Source organism: Pungitius pungitius, chromosome 10, assembly GCF_949316345.1.
Source record: "Pungitius pungitius chromosome 10, fPunPun2.1, whole genome shotgun sequence".
Taxonomy (NCBI): Eukaryota; Metazoa; Chordata; class Actinopteri; order Perciformes; family Gasterosteidae; genus Pungitius; species Pungitius pungitius.
In genome coordinates this window covers 17,013,088-17,031,587 of record NC_084909.1, presented here as the reverse complement: position 1 = coordinate 17,031,587, position 18,500 = coordinate 17,013,088, and the positions used below count along the sequence as shown (strand labels likewise).

Here is an 18,500-nt window from a genome sequence, read left to right as displayed (position 1 = left end):
AAATATTTATGCAATTAAAATGTGATTAATTTCGATTAATTAATTACAAAGCCTCTAATTAATTAGATTAATATTTTTAATCGAGTCCCGGCCCTACTTCAAACTAAAGACACACCTCATCAGACTATACCTCGACTAAAAACACAAATTTAAAAAAAAAGTTCAGGCATTTATTAAGTCCATTACAAGCACAATGACACACACAACAATTATTTACACACAATTCCTTCATATGTTTTCAGATTCGTATTGAACATTTCTTTAATGGTCATTTATGAAAAAGACATTCCCCACTTAAACAAGCCATGCATCGATCAAAACTGACAAAGGAAAAACAAAAAACGAAATGTTTTTGACGTATCAGATTCAAAATATGAAAAATGTCTCTGAAATGTTTTCTCCGGGTATGAACAACAGGGTGGTGTGGTCGCCTCACAGCAAGAAGATCCTAGGTTCAACTCTGCCCAACTCTGTGTGGGTTCTCTCCGGGTATTCTGGCTTCCTCCCACAGTCTACACATATGCTCTGCTGACTAAGTTGATTGGTTATTCTAAATTGCCTTTAGTTGTGTGGATGTGAGTGTGAATGGTAGCCCTGCGATTGACAGGGTTTACCTGTCTGTTAGCTGGGATACACTCTGGCCCCCACGGATCTGTGTGAAGGATAGGTTTCACTTCAATGGTTTGAAGATGGATGGATGAACAAAACCAAGAGGGCACACGCTGTCATGCACTCTATGAAACAGTCCCCCTAATTAAAATTCCTACCACATCTGGCTTCTCGTTGGCAAAAAAAGTTGAAAAGAATGGGGTTAAGGGAGCTTTCCACTATTACTGTGTCCCTTTCTTTGTTGTTGACGTGACATGTTAAAAAAGGACTTCCTGTGGGATACAGTATCCTCGCATAACCCATATTTTTCGGTCCTTTCTGGTTCTTCAGGGCCCCCCTTCTCTCTAATATGGCCTGTGTCCCCAGCAGCGTGTTGTCACAGAAGGAGCAGCGATGGGCTAATCACTGCTGGAGGCCCCCCAGAGTCGGAACGGGTTTCTAATGAACTAGCATGATTTCATTTCATTTGAACTTTTGATACTTATATGCCATTTAGGAATTAGAAAGTCATCTTTCTGGGGGGTTTGTTTGCACATGGTGATTTAGAACTACCACTATTAAACAGTCTGTTTTATAAGTTCCTCACATTGACTTTTAGTGAATCAGGTCATAGAGAGGAGGTTGGCATGGTTGGAGAATGGGGTTGGTTGTCACATTATATCTCACCACTAGAGGGCGCCCTTTTCTCAAATGTTGGGATGGAATTGTCTGGAATTGGCAATAAGAGCTTGCGTACACAGTCTTCTCTAAAGCAGGGGTTCGTAACCTTTTTGACCTCAGGGCCCAACTTTAATATCTCTGATCTATTTCATTTGTAGCTACAAACTGACATTATTTTGCAGCTCTAGATGGTGCTCGCGGCCCAATTGGAGGCTGGGGGGGTAGTTGGTCCGCTGGTGCTCTCTGTCCGCTGCCTTCAGTCGGTTAACTCAGGTTAACTTCGGTCGTTTCAGACATTATGAGCAAATACAGAATCCCTTTGTGTTAATTTCTAAAGCCTCGTATCAAGACATATATCACTTTATTTAAGACGATGCGCTACTTGCAAGTTGCTGTGTTGTGCCAGGTCATCAATAAAGAAAAAAACATTTAGGGCAAACCCATGGTCATGAAGATACTCATTTAACGTTACATAGACTTTGCATGCCGCTAAATACCCAACTGAGATCGGCTTGTACCGTTCTGATAAAGGATCCTATCACCTACCACCGACCACCGGAGGAACCTACCACCACAATCATTTTGTGTTAAGAAGTATTAAATGATGTATTTGTCAACTTATCAATTCAACTTTCAACTGTAGTTCTCCCTTCTTTGAAATAACATTGTGACAATCAACCCCACAGTGTGTTACAACCATCCCCATGAGGGCTTTGTTTGTCGCAATGTGTCAGTGTCTTTGATAGTAAATTACGTCTTTGTTTCACTACGTTGGTAAATGGGAGCTATACAAGCCAACATTTTAACCTTCAATTTAATGAGGAATGTATTGTAAAGATGTTTTGATGATCAATTCAAGCAACCTCCTACTGTTCATGCCACAATAATACCTTTTATAGATATTCTGAACAACACAAGATAAAATGGTATTTCTGTTTACATTTGGACTGTTGAAGCTTCCATACAAAGTGAATTCTCCCCTCGGCAGTATGTTGATAAACTTTAAACAAACTTCTTTCAGGTTTCCTTCACACACACACACAGCGTTTTTCCCTGCAAGGCGGCTCCAAATGTGGACCTTTTACTGTTAAGTTATTTGTAATGGTGCTAACAACTTAAGGGATAATCGTCAATGAAAAAAAGCTCTATTGTGCTGATTGAAACCAAGCTCCCTGAAGACTTGGTGTTTGGATCGAATTATTACAGAAACAAAGAAACATCTCCTGCTGAGTCCATGAAATGCGACATCATTTGGCCATCGTGCGTGCATACATCTTGTGAATGAAAACCTTGTACTGCTGTTTCAGATTTTTCAGATGTTCTGCAAACCACTATAGTTGGTGTTACAGCAAGCAATTGATTCATTGTTCTCAGTTTAGCACAACAAATCTGAGGAAAGACTGACTTGAAAAGAGAGAGAGAAGTTTGAAGGATGCAAAAAAACGAATGCATTCTTGATTCAAAATATTTGAGGAATGACGTTTTGTGGCGTGAATTCCTTTAAGTATTGTGGATTTATTGAATGGCATGAATATCCACAGCAAAACTTTTAAACAAATGTTTCGTCTCTCAAAAACTATAACATGCACTATTTTGCACTAGTAACTGAACCGGGAGGGTATTTTGGATTCAATGGAGCTTTGGATGCTGTCATTTATTTTAAAGCAGTAATTTGTGTTATAATCATGGGTTAAAAATGCAATGTAATTGCTTTGGATGAAAGAGTCAGCTAAATGACATGTAATGTGGGTGTTAGATACTGATCCATTTACTGAAATTCTCATCCGTTAGTCAAACTCTGACTGTAGTACCGATACAACCTTATTCTGTCAAAGCAGTTCACCCTTCTGGGCAGTAGATGGCGCTCTGTTCTTTGCTCAGTAAGAGGCCCAGCGTTGTTCATGCTAAGAAACACGTTTTTCTGTCTACTACCAACACCCAACCGTTGCTGCGACGTTTTGCAATTCACTCCCTGTGTTCTCAAGGACTTCAAACAGCAAAACAGGATGTTAAGAGGAGCAAAGTAATTAAAGCCATGGTGTGGTTGTGAATATCTTGGTGTAAAATAGCCTCTCTGGAATGGAAAGAGCAAGGACCTTGAAAGTATTAGGAGTGCACACCCATGTGTGGATTCAGGGAACCATCAGGGCTGTTAAGTTGAGGAACAACCATCACTGCCTAAAGTATGCTCCTTTATAATGCTTATTTTAATATCTCTCAGGGCATGAACAACATCTTCCTTGCTGTATGTTTTGGATTGTAGCGGTGTGCAGAACTATTGCCAAGGCAATAAACGATCTTATCTTAAAAGCAATGGACCAAGTCCAGCTGCAGATAGCGCTGGTTGATGTCACGTGATCACATTCTACGTTCACAGAAAGAAAAGGATCAGATGACAGTGTCAGTTTACTTTTGTAAATATTTTAATTAATTATAAAATCATTTTCAAATTGACGTGTTATGATGGGCACTGAATCCAATATCGATGTTCTCTCCACAAGTTTCCATTGACAAAAGTAGTACTTTTAGGTAGGAGATTCTGGTCTACGGCCGCATGTATTGCTTAGTTTATTATTGTGTGACTTTAGTGTTTTAAAGGGTCTGATGGGCTTCGCCACACAGTACCATTAACTAAGCAACTGATCAAGGCAGCGGTAGGCCAGAATCCCTGAGTTCTGAGAGTGGACGTGGTGGTTTTTGTGAGTAGCCAGATGGCTTTGAACAGGGCACAGAGAGTGGCTTCAGTTTGTGTGGGTCTCCCAGAGAAGTAAAGTGGTCTAACCTTATTGCCTTATTGCCCCTCTACAGCAGGCAGCACTTGCTCGCTTCACGCTCCACTACTCCATAGTGTAGCATCTGCTGACTATACAAAGCACCTCGAAATAATCCAAACCATTCTCTCAATATAAATGACTGACTGGGTAGAAAAACATCTTCAAAGCTTTCATTGGCATAAAAAAATAGATTGAAAAGATCATAGACTTCTCAGATTTACCATAAATATCATTTTGATATTGTGCGACAATACACACAAGGACCGTGCATCCATGTTTATATTTATTATATTCATATAAATTGCTATTTAAATAAACACATGATACAGACCTATTATATTAAAATATTTATCTTTCTTCTAGTGATAGTAGCCGAGCAACTGTGATGAAACAAAACATAAAAAATACATTTCAAACTGATTTTAATTTGTTATTGCAAAGGTTTTACTACAAGTAGCATTATTTTAAATGTCATTAATCTAGAAATGTTTTCATTTCTAGTCTAATAACTAAGATTTCATATTAAAACAGGAAAATGTGAAGACTTTTGCAAAGTAGGGTGAATGCATTAACGTGCATATTAATGGAGACAAATCATCAAGTACACCTAACGTCGCAGGTCTTGCAACATTGGCGTGTGTCATGTGTATTTCCATTAAATATAGCATGAACAGTAAAACAATATCACAATTAAACAGTTTTGAATATAAATGTCTGATGTTTGAAGAGGAATTTCTATTGATTACAGTCCATGATGAACTGTTAAAACAACAAACGCGGTCACATGATGCTCAGCCTCCTCCTCATGAGTCCTGCATCATTACTGGTTTCTGCAATCAGAGGGACACACAGAAACAAATGATGAGCTCTAATTAGAGAGTACACAATCATGTCATACCATGATTGGGTTAACTGATTCATTGGTGTTGAAATCACTCATAGCAACGGAGACAGAAACAAAAGTACAATAGCACAAGTAGGTCCAAACAGATGGTGGGAAATGAAAGCTCCAGCTACTGTCATCCATAGCGGCCCAAGACTGCTGCTGATTGGAGCCCTGCTTGGGTTTATCTTTGCATATTGCATGCACATTAATAAAGGTCAATGCATTGTTAAACATGTCCGGTACATAGTTAAAGATGAATTATATATATAATTTATAATTCTCTTTATAACAAGATACACCTGAGAAGTATTATATTGGTAGTTAACTTGAAGCGCCTTTCAGATTAGCAGTCGAAGCAGTAACTTATAATGCTTCTAATGGATCACAGACAACAGACATGTGTGTTTCTCTCTCCCTAATTTAATAAACTCAGTTCTTTTTACGGGATCTATTATAATTTGTGTCAAACAAGACGGGTGTACAGTCTTTATCTAATATGAAGAATCAAGGAAATGATACAATGTAATAGTAGATGGATTCAGAATCAGAATATAGTTAGTTGGGACTTTAATCATACATTCTCAATAACGCAATAATCACAAATGCTCAAACTTTGTTTGATTGAAACAGAAAAGAAAAATTGAAACTAAATTCAATTATTTAAAACCACCACAAAACTTGACTGGAAATCAACCAGTAGATGATCCACCAGGAGAAAGGTCACCGCCCAGTGAAGAGTTCCTTTCCAACAATAGATCCATTTGGAGGAAAACCAGAAAATCAAGTAACTTTGTCAGTTATCTTAGCATAGCACAGTTAGTCTAGCTAGGTCCAAATTGAGCAAATGACCTCTAAAGCGCACTAAGTACAAAAACAACAGTTTGATGGGGCTTTTGAATGGTAGCGAAAACACTGACAGATGAGTGCAATCTTCTCTCTTTCTCAGAAATAGTGTTTTGCCCAAAATGTCGGGCAGAAAATATAGATATATATATTTAATAGAGATATACCATAGAGAGGTTTTTCTCCAATGGTAGCTATGTGATGTTGGAAGTGAACTCTTCGATGCACCCAGCGCCTGATCGTGGGGTCGTACCGCACAGGGGGCCTTGGTCTGGGCCTTAGCCACTGGGTTCCTCTGTGTCAGGGAGCCCCTGTAGAAGGAGTTTCTCACAAACCTGTCCACCTGGCCTGCAAACACAGAGCAGCTGCATTGCACATCTTGTTTAAAAACATCAGATTGTGCTTTGAGATTTTTAATTTTGTTAAAAAATAAAATGACCGATGGTACTAGCTACGACCTTATTGGGAAAGTGAATTAGAAACCGTCTGTTATCTCTTAACCGCAAGTCTTGAGTCCAAAATTCTCCTTTTCAGATGTTCCCGGTGACAAACATCTACTGTGAGCTTAACAAACATTGCATAACCACTATTTTGCCAGAAACGTCCCATTTATAGCTCCATAAGCCTGTGGGAACCATGCCTGCAGAGAAGTCCAGTATCGGTCAAGTAGCTGGGAAAATAAGATCTGTAGTGCAGTAGGACACAGTGTTCTGAGTTTAACAAGGTTAGGATGTTGTGAGTCAGGCTGAAGGCTCGGGGGATGACGTCCCAGGGCAGAAGTGTTAATTCTTACTTGTGGGAAAGTTGTAGGAGAGTCTTCTCGCTTGGATCGGTATTGCAGACTGAAGGAAATAAAAAGAATATATGGGAAAAACTCAAGGCCGTTAGGTCTGTGCTACTATCGGTAAAACGTTATCGTGCCGTTTCGTGACTGATAACTTTTATATTTAATTTACAGCACACACAAATTCTCAAGGAAATATTCAACAAGGGCTCTAGATAGAGGTTCAAAGATACAATAACTATAAGAATTAGATAAAGATCAAGTGCAGACAATGCAGCGGTGATGGCAAAACACTACAAATGAATGTGCCCCTTTGAAGACAAATCAGTACTCTCAGTTGCTCAGCTTGCCTTGATGGAGAATGCACAAATGTGTTAACATGTTAATGTAAGATATGCAGGCCTACTAGATAAATGCATAGGTTACACTCCATCATGATTGCAGAGTGCAGCTCCCTTGAGTCAGCTCAATTCTCTAGCAAGTCATTTCCCATGAAGCATTTGTACTGTGGCTCATCTCAAACCACCCGATATAAAGTCAACCAGTTGGATTAAAGCTGCCTTTAGAAAAGTATCAAAAGTATTTTGTTCATATTAACCCGCTTTGACTCTAAAACTCTGCCATGCACTCAAAGGAAATGTGACGTCATCACCTTTCTTTTCTTATCCACAGGCATGCCAGCAGCGTTCAGGGCAGCAATCCTGTTCTCTATGTAGGAGACCTGTGGAGCAAAAAGAGTACGAGTGACCCTGACACATCTGTCCGTCCTGCAGAAGCAGATCTCATGCAGTTAAACCAGCGTCTGCTTCCAGCTTACCTCACTCTGAGCGCTCTGCACGCTGGCAGCTGCCTGAGCTACCTTGTCCTCCAGCTCGACCAGTAAGGCCGTAGAGCCTTTGAAGCCTGCCTTTGACCCGTCCTCCAGGGGGGGGCACTTCCTCTCCAGGCTGTCCGAGGAATGGTTTGTCTACAAGACAAATGTGAGGAAAAAATAAAATACAAATTCATTTTTCACATTACTAATAATCATAATCAGGAATTTCTTTGGGGGGATTTGGGCAATTTTATGCTTTTTAAATATTAACATTATCAAGGGAACAGAATGACGTGCAACAAAGGGTCCCGTCTGACTCCAGGTCGGTACTAATATGTGTTTGGCCAGCAGCGAACCCCTGAACAAACTCTTTTTGAACGTTCAGTAATTGAATTCAAGCCATTGATTTAGACCACACATTTTCAAGTCAAATTTTAGAATGTCCTTTGACAGCTGGAAAAATTGAACACAGTGTGAAAGATATTTTTTTTTAGCTTTTGTGCTAAAATTCATTGGGGCATATACATATATAGATATCAGTTAGATTATTGTGGGTATTATTAGAATTCATGTCAGTTTATGGGGAACAACTCTCTATTAACCATTGCCTTTTTGAATTTGTGCTTTCTGTATATATTTTGTGATGTCCTGAGAGGAACGGGTCCTTAATGGGAGGTACATTCCCACCCAATGGTTCCAATGGTCCCAGAGGCAGCAAGGCAGCCTGGTCCAAGGCGGCCGCCCAGCTGAGGGGAATGAAGCTGACTGCCCCGACGAAAGCTCTGGGTTCTTGAAGAGCAGAAAAGGAGAGGCTGACGGGAAGTTGGGGGGAGGGGGAACGAGAATTGTGACAAAAGATATTGATGTTGATTTTTGGTGGCAACGATTTGTTGTCGGATTTCCGTTTACGTGTTTATATCAGAAGTCTTTAAGTTTATGAATCATTGGTTGTCGTCTTTATTTTCGGGCACCCACGCCTCCCCTCAGGATCCCAACCTCTCGAGACCTCACTATATATATATATAAAATCATAACAGAAAAACTTCAAAATCAGGTGTATCAGATAATGCTATTGGTATTTGCTATTTAAATAGCTTCTCTTAGAAGCAGTGTGTCCTGTAGTTACTAGAATGTAACTCCTCAAATGGCAGCTATGTAAGGTTGGAACTGAACTCCTCAATCCCAGTGGTGAACACCCACTGTGAGGTTAACAAGCGTAGAGCATCACCACTATGGAATCCTACTTGATGATAATGTTCTTATTTGCTATATAAGCAGCAAAGCTTTGTTGGATGATAAACACAACACAAGGGCTACTGTGTGTTATGGTGCGGGTTTGTTTCCTGTTTTATTTTGTACTTCCCTGCCTCTTCTGTCCCTAGTTCACTACACTTCCTGCCCTGGTGTAATTTCTCTGTGATTGTCTGCCGTGTCCCTGATTGTTTCCTGCAGTGTCCAATCAGTGTATTCAATCCATGTGTGTCCCTTGTCGTCTTTATCAGTTTGTTAATCATTGAGTCTGCCTTTCCTGTGTACCGCCCCCCCGACACTGTGAGGTCACAGGTTGACCTTCAGTCAAACTGGAAGCTAAACAGCAAAAACCATGCTCAAGTTCATCAGGTCATAACTGAGTGTTCTCCTGCTTCAATTCTTATGAGAGGGTGCATGCAGTTTGAACAGACCTGCAGTAATCATTACGCACCGGAGGCACCTTTAGCTTTTAAAATAAATAAATGGGCGAGAAAACCATTCGGGAAGCTTAGCACAGCAGCTAAGTAGGAGTCATGTTTCTACAGCAGAGTTTCAAAGAAGATGGAGGAAGCTCAGTTACTTGATTCATGACTAGTGTGTGTATCAAATGGATTCCTGCAGAGATGGCGTTTTATGAGCTGGGGATCCTTTTCTCTGGGAACGGAATGTACAACAATCCAGATGTGCAGTGTGATTGGTTCTGATGAACGATCAAACGCCCGTGTTGTGAAAACAAACTATTATTTCGCTCTGCTCATGAATCCACCACAGCTGTCTGTACCTTCTGAGACTCGGTCAGCTGAGGCTGCTCCTCCTTAAGTCTGCCGGGAACAATGCTTGTTCTGGATGTGGGCCTAGTCGGTATTTTGCTGGGCGTGGCGTGCCCCTCTTGGCTCCCCCATGCTTGGATCTCCTGGGAGGAGGGTTGCCCACCCGGCTCGTCTTCGTCAGAGCTTAGGCCGTGGTCACTGATGTTGTCCGTCATCTCGTGCAACCTCTGTCTCAGTTGCTGCTCCTCTAAGTCCACCTCCTCACACTGAGGTGGAGGAGAGCTGCTGTTTGGAGTCGGAGCCTGGCTGGTCTGTAGGAGCAGAGACATGTGTGGCTTTGTTTGATTTAGAATGTGTGCTTGGTTGAGAAAGAACAGTTTAGAACGTCAGTATATCCACCGAGAAGCAAAAGGTACACTGGCCGGCTGCGAAGGACACGCTCGACTCCCCTGAGAGCCCTGACAGTCCGCCCCAGCTTGCTAATTGTAAAAAGATCATTCATATTATTGGTTCGTTCCCCAGCATAACAACCTTCCAAGTGTGATGTAGATCTGATGGATGGCTCTCCAGACAGAGAAAAACACGTACATTCATACTAACAGAATGAGATTCCTGGCCATATTCGCAGATCTACGGTAATCTGCACGTGTGATAAACGGTTGACTTTGTGCACAATGCATATAGACCAAGGGTCTCCCCTCCCATCATGACACTGTGGAATCTTAAAAAGGCACTAGTGGGTGTTGAAGACAGATAAATGGATCAAATAGAATTCAGGCTAACATTAGTCTAAGATTTCTGACTTGAATCCTGGAGTTCTTAATTTAAACTGTTGCCCTGCTTTCTAAACAATGCATGTTGGCCAAGGCCGCCCCACCATTCCACTGACAGACCTGTGGTCTCAAACTGGATCTCGCAGGCCTAGAAGATGAATGTATGAGTACATGGATGCATGAAACTATTCTGTTCCTACATTCATCGGCTCGACATTAACTCAGACACGTTGTGTGCTAGTCTGCTTTGACAAAACCATTCCGCAAACAATGTGCGGAATGCTGATTGATCTAAGCTGTGTGTGCCACATGAGAGAAGCATGAATCTCTCAAATATTGCTTTCATTTGGAGCAGGATAGCCACTAATTGGCAGCCAAGATGTCACTATCTATATAGTATATAGATATAGATATGATCACTATGTGATTAGTATATCCGTGTGGACTTCACAGCTCGGCCCAATTAAATGCAGACACCAAATCCACATGAAGTTTCTTGAGGGTTCATATTTCATGTGTATTTAATACAACTGAATGTTTGCCACTCACTCTACTGTTGGTGTGTTACCTTGTACTTGTGCTTGTGATGTAATGAGACCAGTGGAGGACCAGTCACAGACTATGTTGCTCTGCTAATGTTCCTTTTCAGCTTTAAAAATCTGATTCTCTTCCTCGTCTAATTCAAGAAGGCCACTACTGCAACCCAGCGGGGCTGAGGTTTGATGATGATTGTGATGGTGATTGGGAGAATGTGATGAGCTATTCTAATGGATTTACCTCTTGGTATGTTGAGGTGTTCAGTTCCAGGTGGTTCAAAAGGGTCTCGATGGCCGACATGCGTCTGTTCAGGTCGGTGATCTGGTGAAAGACAAGGAGAGTCATGGAGGCTACGCACAGATGAGTACAAAACACAAATAGAACGTCAGCAGCACAACTTCAAAGGCGTAGAGGAACGATTGCTGCGGAGAAAATCATCGGCGAACGTGAGAAAATTCAACACACATGAATTTATAGTCTCTGTAAAACAACGTAACAGTTTACAAGATGCTGTTGAAACCACGCTCTGAGAAACAATGTGCCATATGGTATCAATTTTACCCAAACTGAACAAATCAAGCATCATCAAAGTCTGAGGTCTGAGCCTCCCCAAATCTGATCTCACTGTAATTGAGAGGGTCAGCTCTAAAATGACTTGGACAAAGCCACAGCAGTCCAGAGGTAGAGAGATAGAGTAAATGTTGACATAAGTGGATTTCCTTCAGATATTGGTTCACTATTCATAATACCTATTTTTCCCCAATGAGGTTCCTGGGTTCAGAAACATCACATTCAAATCAGGAAGTTAGGCAGACAGCCAGGAGACCCTGGGTTTTTGAAGTCAATGTGTAATCCCCTGATTATTATGAACGTAACCACCGGATCCTAGCGGTGCATTCAGACTGCGCTGGGGAAACCCTGTGTGTTCCTCCAGGCACGTGTGAGACAGATGGCTGAAAAATGCTTTTATTTTGAAAGGCCTCTGAACAGAACTTTGCTTTTATTCTCAGAATTCTGACTTTAAGATAATATTTCTTTTTTTAATTTGATTTGATTTTGAATTCATTCTAAGAATTCTGAAGTCATACTTCTAAATAAATTCCCAGATTTCTGACTTTAAACTTGAACGCTCATCAATTTTCTATGTCGGCCTGGTACTGAGGTGAGTAATTCCACTGTTTTGTCCCACAAACATATTCAAGTTAGAAACCTCACTTGAATTTCATCGCTCTAAAAGAGGATCCAACAAACAGGAAGTGGCCTTTGTATGCATGGCAGGTCTCTGGTGTCTTATGTACACTGGTCTAAAGCCAATGTGAAATACCATGGCTGCTTTTCATGTCTGGCAGGGACATGTTTCAGTTGTCTATTATTGGCAGTATCCGGTTTGTTGATGTTGAGGACACGGATTACTGTCAATTTCACAGTGTTTTGGTTGTATTCAGCTGAAGGCCCAGAGCGCCTTCGAAGTCAGCTGTCACGTGATACAGTCTCTATGGATGGAATTGCTCTGGTATCCAACAGCACCGTCAGAAATCTTGGAGTTCTCTTCGACCAGGATATGTCCTTCAACTCTCATATAAAGAAGACTTCAAAGATTGCCTTTTTTCATCTACGTAATATATCGAAAATCAGGAACTTCCTGTCTCAAAGTGATGCAGAAAAACTAGTTCATGCATTTGTTACTTCTAGACTGGATTACTGTAATTCTTTGTTATCAGGCTGCTCTTGTAAATCGCTTAAACCTCTCCAGCTGATTCAGAATGCTGCAGCACGTGTATTAACAGGAACTAAGAAATGGGATCATATAACTCCTGTATTAACTTCTCTGCACTGGCTTCCTGTTAAATCAAGAATAGAATTTAAGGTACTTCTCCTTACCTACAAGGCACATGCTGGTGAGGCACCGTCTGAGCTTGTTACACTGTATTGCCCTACAAGGCATCTACGCTCTGTAGATGCTGGGCTACTTGTAGTTCCTAGAGTTTTAAAAAGTAGGATGGGGGCCAGAGCCTTCAGTTATCAAGCTCCTCTTTTGTGGAACCAGCTTCCACTTTCAGTCCGGGGGGCAGACTCGGTCAGTTCATTTAAGATAAAGCTTAAAACGTTCCTCTTTGATATTGCTTATAGTTAGGGCTGGCTCAGGTTAGCCTGGACCAGCCCTTAGTTAAGCTGCTCTAGGCTTAGACTGCCGGGGGACTTCTTAGGACACACCGAGCCCCTCTCTCCCTCTCTCACTCTCACTCTCTCCTTCCACAATCATCCATGTTTTATTAATATACATCACTAATTAAGCTTCTTTCCGGGAGTTTTTTGTGCTTTCTCGCCTAGCAGGTCTCCGTGGATCATAGTTTCATGCGGACCCCGGTTCTGACTCGTGGCATGGCTCTGCTGACACCTGCTGCTGCCATCATTACTTTAAATATGATTCATATTACTGTCATCATAAACCAACATCTTTCTGCTCTCCCTCCCCACAGAAGCCTCTGTGGATGGTGGTTCTATCTGATGGTGGTTGTCCCTACGGTGGTCCTGCCGTACACCTGTTCTGCTACTTGTAATTACTCGTATCATTTCTGTTAGAGAAATTGAATGTATTGTACATCTTTTAAATTGTTGATTCTGTACACATGACATCCATTGCAGTCTGTTCATCCCGGGAGAGGGATCCCTCCTCTGACGTTCTCCCTAAGGTTTCTTCCCTTTTTTCCCCATTGAAGGGTTTTTTCATATTTTGGGGAGTTTTTCCTGTGCCGATGTGAGGGTTTCGGGACAGAGGATGTTGCATGTGTAAAGACTGTAAAGCCCTCTGAGGCAAATTTGTAATTTGCGATTTTGGGCTATACAAAATAAAATGAATTGAATTGAAGGCTGATGCGAGGAGGATGTGACCCTCTTGAATCTCAACTGCTGAGAGCAAACACCGGCTACCTGTAATGAAGAATCTAGTGTGAGCACCTTTTAGTTGACAACAAATGGAGACAGTGAACTCTGTTTGCCTGGTTTAGCTGGTTTTGTCTCAGTTTAGCTAACTGTTAGCGTGCTAAAGCCGCGGGACTCCAGAGACCGAGGTGCGTGGAGATGAAGACCCGTTTAACAGCTCGGACCTGGTCAGCCAGCAGAGATGTTCTTGCGGACCTGGCTGCTCCGTTTTCTGGTGACGGAAGTCAGCGCTTAGAGACACGCGCACTTCAACCAGTTCACACGCCGGTTTCGGTCGGTTGAAAAGACGTTGAAATGAGGTCTTAGACGTTCAGACCTCATTTCAACCCGATTTCAACCATATTTCAACGTTGAAATTACGTCTTATGCTCACTGGGTACGTCCGTAAGCAACAATGAACGCGCGAGCACACGTGACAGGTGGAGGCTTTTGATGGAACTGCTCGGTGCAGGTGAGGGATGTGGCGGCACAGAGCAGGTAGAGGAAAACCCGGAGGACAGATATAAGAAACCAAAAAATAATGAGAAAAGAAAGAGAAAGAAACTGTTCATTAAAAAGTGGGTGTCCAGTTGAGAATCGCTGGTTCATGATCCAGCCCAAAAAATAAATGTATTGCACCAATTGTTGGACGTTAGGGGGTCTCTTTTATTGGGACAAGCAATTTCACAGTGGAAACAATAAAGGACCATGCCGTTTCCGTTGGCCATGTCAAAATCATTGCGAGTAAACAGACAAAGGACAACAAAGTGTTGCCTTTAGGTCCCTGGTTCTCATGAAGTCGGCAGAGTTTTACACCCTTGTAAATTTGTTAAATATCCATGCAAATAAATGCTTTGCTACTTGATAAAAGCCAAAGCCTTTCATGTAATGATTTTTCACATGTCATTCATATTAGCTCACACAAACACTTCATCCATTTGTTGTTGGCCCGGCCCCTCTGTTAAATTTTAGAACCCATTGTGGCCCGCGAGTTTGCCCACCCCTGCTATGGACCGATCCTAGAAGGGATATCTCATGGACAACCTAAGTACTGCAAGCTAGACTATTATGCAGTTGTAGACACAACACAGGGGGTCTGGGCCTGAGAAGGGACGAAAAGGAGTTTAATATGGCTATTAAATGTGACTAAAACTAGACTAAAATGTAATTAGTTTTTGTCGACTAAAACTAGACTAAAATGAATTAAATGTGACTAAAACTAACATGCAGACGTAATAAAAAAAATAGCTGCCAAAATCAACACTGGTTCCTATCCATGACCATTGAGATCAAGATGTGCTGGAAACTGGAAGTGGAACAGACAACCAAAACCAGCTGGCCTCTCAGTGAGCCAGTGAGACACAAGGGGAAAACAGCGCTGACTTCTTCCACCATACTCTGTGAATTATGGATTTCCATCTCAACCGGAGTAGCTGATAGTTGGAGAAATGGAAAGAGAGAAACAAAACAATTCAGAACGTGCCTGGCTGTTTATTTGTGTTTAGGTGGAAAAATAACTTTAGTAACATTGGGAGGTTGTCACTCCCATGCATTGCATTCTGGTTCATGTAGGCCCAGTAGGCATGGCGTCACTAGCAGGACACTTCAGCTATCTGGGCCAACACAGCACACAGCGGGAACTGATTGAACATCCACATAGAAGGTGTCAAATTTCCCCTTAAAGTTCTACAGTTGGTGTAAATCAAGGACAATGTAGGACACACAAGGAAACATGCAGAATAAGTGATGTCTGACTTTAAAGTCAGCCTAACTAATGGGGAACAAAGTCTGTTTGTGATCTACTCAGAACAGCAAGTTATCGTGAGCCTTTCCAGTGACAGAGTCGTACATCACAGACACCGCTGTAACGCATTTAACCTCCCTCTGATCTAGCAGTCCTCTGCCTTTCTCAACTCAACATGTCAGCCCGATCAACTCGTCTGTGTGTGTCTATGAAAGCAACACGAGAGTCGCGCTCGAATTTCCTCTATTGTACAGATTGTACACACGTTTTTGGCCAAATCTTATAGTATCTAAAAGTCCAGTCAGCTCATCCACTGTCTACCTTTCAGTTGCATATACTGCGGTGGTACTATTTAAACATTCCTCAGGATGACGATACAGATGTTTTTTACCAACTTGTTACAAAAAAGGTTTTTTTGGTCTGAAATAACCTTTAGACCAACGTGCCAAAGAGAATAAAATAAGTCATGCTGAGCTTTTGTAATGAATCAAAGCAATTTGGATTGCATATACTGTACATTGGTTAAGTCAATTGATATCAAAGAGAATATCTGTGCAGTGATGGCAATAGATTATGTAAGGAGGTCAGACATTGTGAACTATGATTTTTTAGGAAGTTTTCCTTGTTCCCTTGTTCACTCGCATTTCAGGCTAAACTTAAACCCTTACCGTAGTCATTTTGCTTCCTCCCGGTTTCCCATCTCTAATGTTGTTCTCGTTGTGCTCCCGGCTCCTCACCTGCCTGCCAGTTCTACTGCTTGTCTGTCTTGCTGCCCACCCTTAGACATCCACCTTTTCCTTTGATAACTCCCAATGCAATAAAAACTTGGTCACATCACCTGTCTAGTCTGTGTCCAGTGTTTGTGTGTGTGTCAATACGTGCCCAGGTAGGGTGGGCAAAGAATTGGTTGGGCCAGAATCCCCACTATTGCATCTTATTGTTATGGTTTATTGCAGCTAATGTTTCCTATTATGTTTGGAGGCGAAATGTTTCATGACTGAATGCATCATTGATAGGCTGCTTTTAGGAAACTGGATTTACGAATGTATAAACGTTGAGGAATTTAGTGTGGGATATTAATGTGACTGCTAGTAAAGACCTGTGGTACGGGGTTGGCTGAAGTCAGGCTCTCCTGGGAGGTATGGCTGCGCTGCCTCAGGTGAGACTGGTAGGGAGGGTAGACCTGGCAGTGGTCGTCCTCCTCCGAGTCGTCCGGGCCGGGCAGGTAGCTGCTGCCTCCCTCGGGACACCAGGCACTCCCACTGCCACAGGAGGAGCAGCTGAGCCGGGACGTGGAGCGAGATGGAATAGTTTGGCTGTCAAGGTTGTCTGGAAGAAATCAGGAAACAAAAGGAGCAGCAAGTCAACAATCTGATGGCCTCAAAATGAACTTTATTGTAGTAAATTATTAATATTTAATTGAGGCCACACAATATATGAAGCTCAAAAGAGGCCACACATTTTGATTGGTCACCATGAGTGTTGTAACAGTACTGTCATCAACTGGTCCCTGCTGATGATGCCACTTCAGTTAAATACAATACTTTTGTTAGTTAGTTTGAAAGCAGCTTGCTTAAAATGATTTGATCTGTAAAAAATGGGAGGAATGGGGCTAACATGAAATACACAGATAACATAAACCGAGGAAACAAGGCCAAATTTCATGTTTAGAGAAGTAAGTAGCTCTACAGAGCTCTATAAGAAGACAGTTAGCACCTGGTATTTCCATTTAAAATCCATTTAAAACATTGTCCCTAACACTATGGTGTGGGATGTGGTGACCCAAGATGTGTTTTGTCCTGTCCTTTTTGTGCAGCCACTCCCAGATCCAGACCTTTACGTTGCTCCTTGAGAATCCGATGGAAAACAGACGGCACATTGGCCTCAGTGAGCGTTGACTCCCTTTCACCTACATCCATGTACAGGATGCCTTGGGAAACGGGTGCCTTTGAATGAAGACAGAGAACGGTCAAAGATCAGCTAATGTTGCTGTTTCCGGATCAGTTAGAAACTTATTACAAGAGGAAGAAGGTGGAAAAAGGTATAAGGGTTGTCGATGGCAAAAAGAATGGGGGAAATTCAAGAAAATGTGTTGTTATTGCAAGCTATATTATTATAAGAGAATCCCCAATGTTGGGGAATTTGGTTCCCATTCAAATGGTTAATAGTGGCACATGCTCTCATTCATATTCTGCAGGCAAATTAAAGTTCCTATGGAGTTCCAGGTGCAAACGCTCTGAACCCTGCTGCTGCAGAAAGAGATGTTTTCTATGAGGAATCTTGGGCCGCTGCTTTTTGTGCAGAGGCGCCGTCAAAATCCCTCATAGAGCTCAGAGCATTCTGTTAATTTGCTGACTATAGAACTGGAGAAAAAAAAACAACAGAAACAAGCTAAAGAAGAAACAGACAATGACAGTTTAGTTTCGGGGAGCTGTTGGTGGCCGTCCAGCTTCTACCTGCTTTGTCTGTCCTCGCGATTTGACCAAGTAGTGGCAGCCCATTTCAAAGTCAAACGGGTCCACGGTTAACCGCCTTTTGGTCTTTTTCCTCTAAGGAGAGCAGAAAGGGAAACCCAGCACCAACAGAGAGAAGATAGCAGAGAGGGAAGAAAGGTGATCAAGAGGAAAAGGTGTAGATCCAAGGGGAGGAACAATTGAAGATGTTCTTATTCTAAACTAGTTACCATATTTTAGTCATATAGTCACATGGTCATATAAAAATTTGATTAGATACATGACAAACATTCCATTCCATTCCGACCCCATTTCTTTACATTGAAAAAAACATGAATGGCTATTTAAAAAAGGAAAAAGACTCCATAGGAAGATAAAAAAGTCCTAATTAATTCCTCTTATTACCTAGATGAATAAAAGTCTATGTCACAATGAAAAAAAAATCCGCAACACATCTGTCTACTTGCATTTTCTAATCCTGGCAGCACCAATGGGATATTACAAAGTACACAACAAATGAAACATGCAGATGAACCATTGAAGGCTTTTCTAGTTCGGATTACGGTGAAGGTTGTCCAAATAGGACAAATGAGTCCTTCCGAACAGCGACTGTTGTTAAACAACCTGAGTTGCTATTTTTACAGTACTCTCAAGAGCCACATCGCCTTGTTGCAGTGAAC

General features: G+C 41.8%; 1 protein-coding gene across 1 annotated transcript in view; it reads right to left on the bottom strand.

The window, feature by feature from the left end:
• Nucleotides 1-3,730: 3,730 nt before the first annotated feature.
• The window catches only part of mlphb (melanophilin b), a 29,741-nt gene continuing 14,971 nt past the window's right edge, over nucleotides 3,731-18,500 (bottom strand). The window contains exons 7-16 of the mRNA XM_037487671.2: nucleotides 17,824-17,916; nucleotides 17,202-17,313; nucleotides 16,467-16,696; nucleotides 10,942-11,022; nucleotides 9,403-9,702; nucleotides 7,374-7,523; nucleotides 7,209-7,277; nucleotides 6,566-6,614; nucleotides 6,026-6,120; nucleotides 3,731-4,873 (exon numbers count right to left, since the gene is read on the bottom strand). Of these exons, the coding sequence (XP_037343568.2) occupies nucleotides 4,847-4,873; nucleotides 6,026-6,120; nucleotides 6,566-6,614; nucleotides 7,209-7,277; nucleotides 7,374-7,523; nucleotides 9,403-9,702; nucleotides 10,942-11,022; nucleotides 16,467-16,696; nucleotides 17,202-17,313; nucleotides 17,824-17,916 (1,206 nt within the window). The 3' untranslated portion in view covers nucleotides 3,731-4,846. The remainder of the gene's footprint in view (nucleotides 4,874-6,025; nucleotides 6,121-6,565; nucleotides 6,615-7,208; nucleotides 7,278-7,373; nucleotides 7,524-9,402; nucleotides 9,703-10,941; nucleotides 11,023-16,466; nucleotides 16,697-17,201; nucleotides 17,314-17,823; nucleotides 17,917-18,500) is intronic.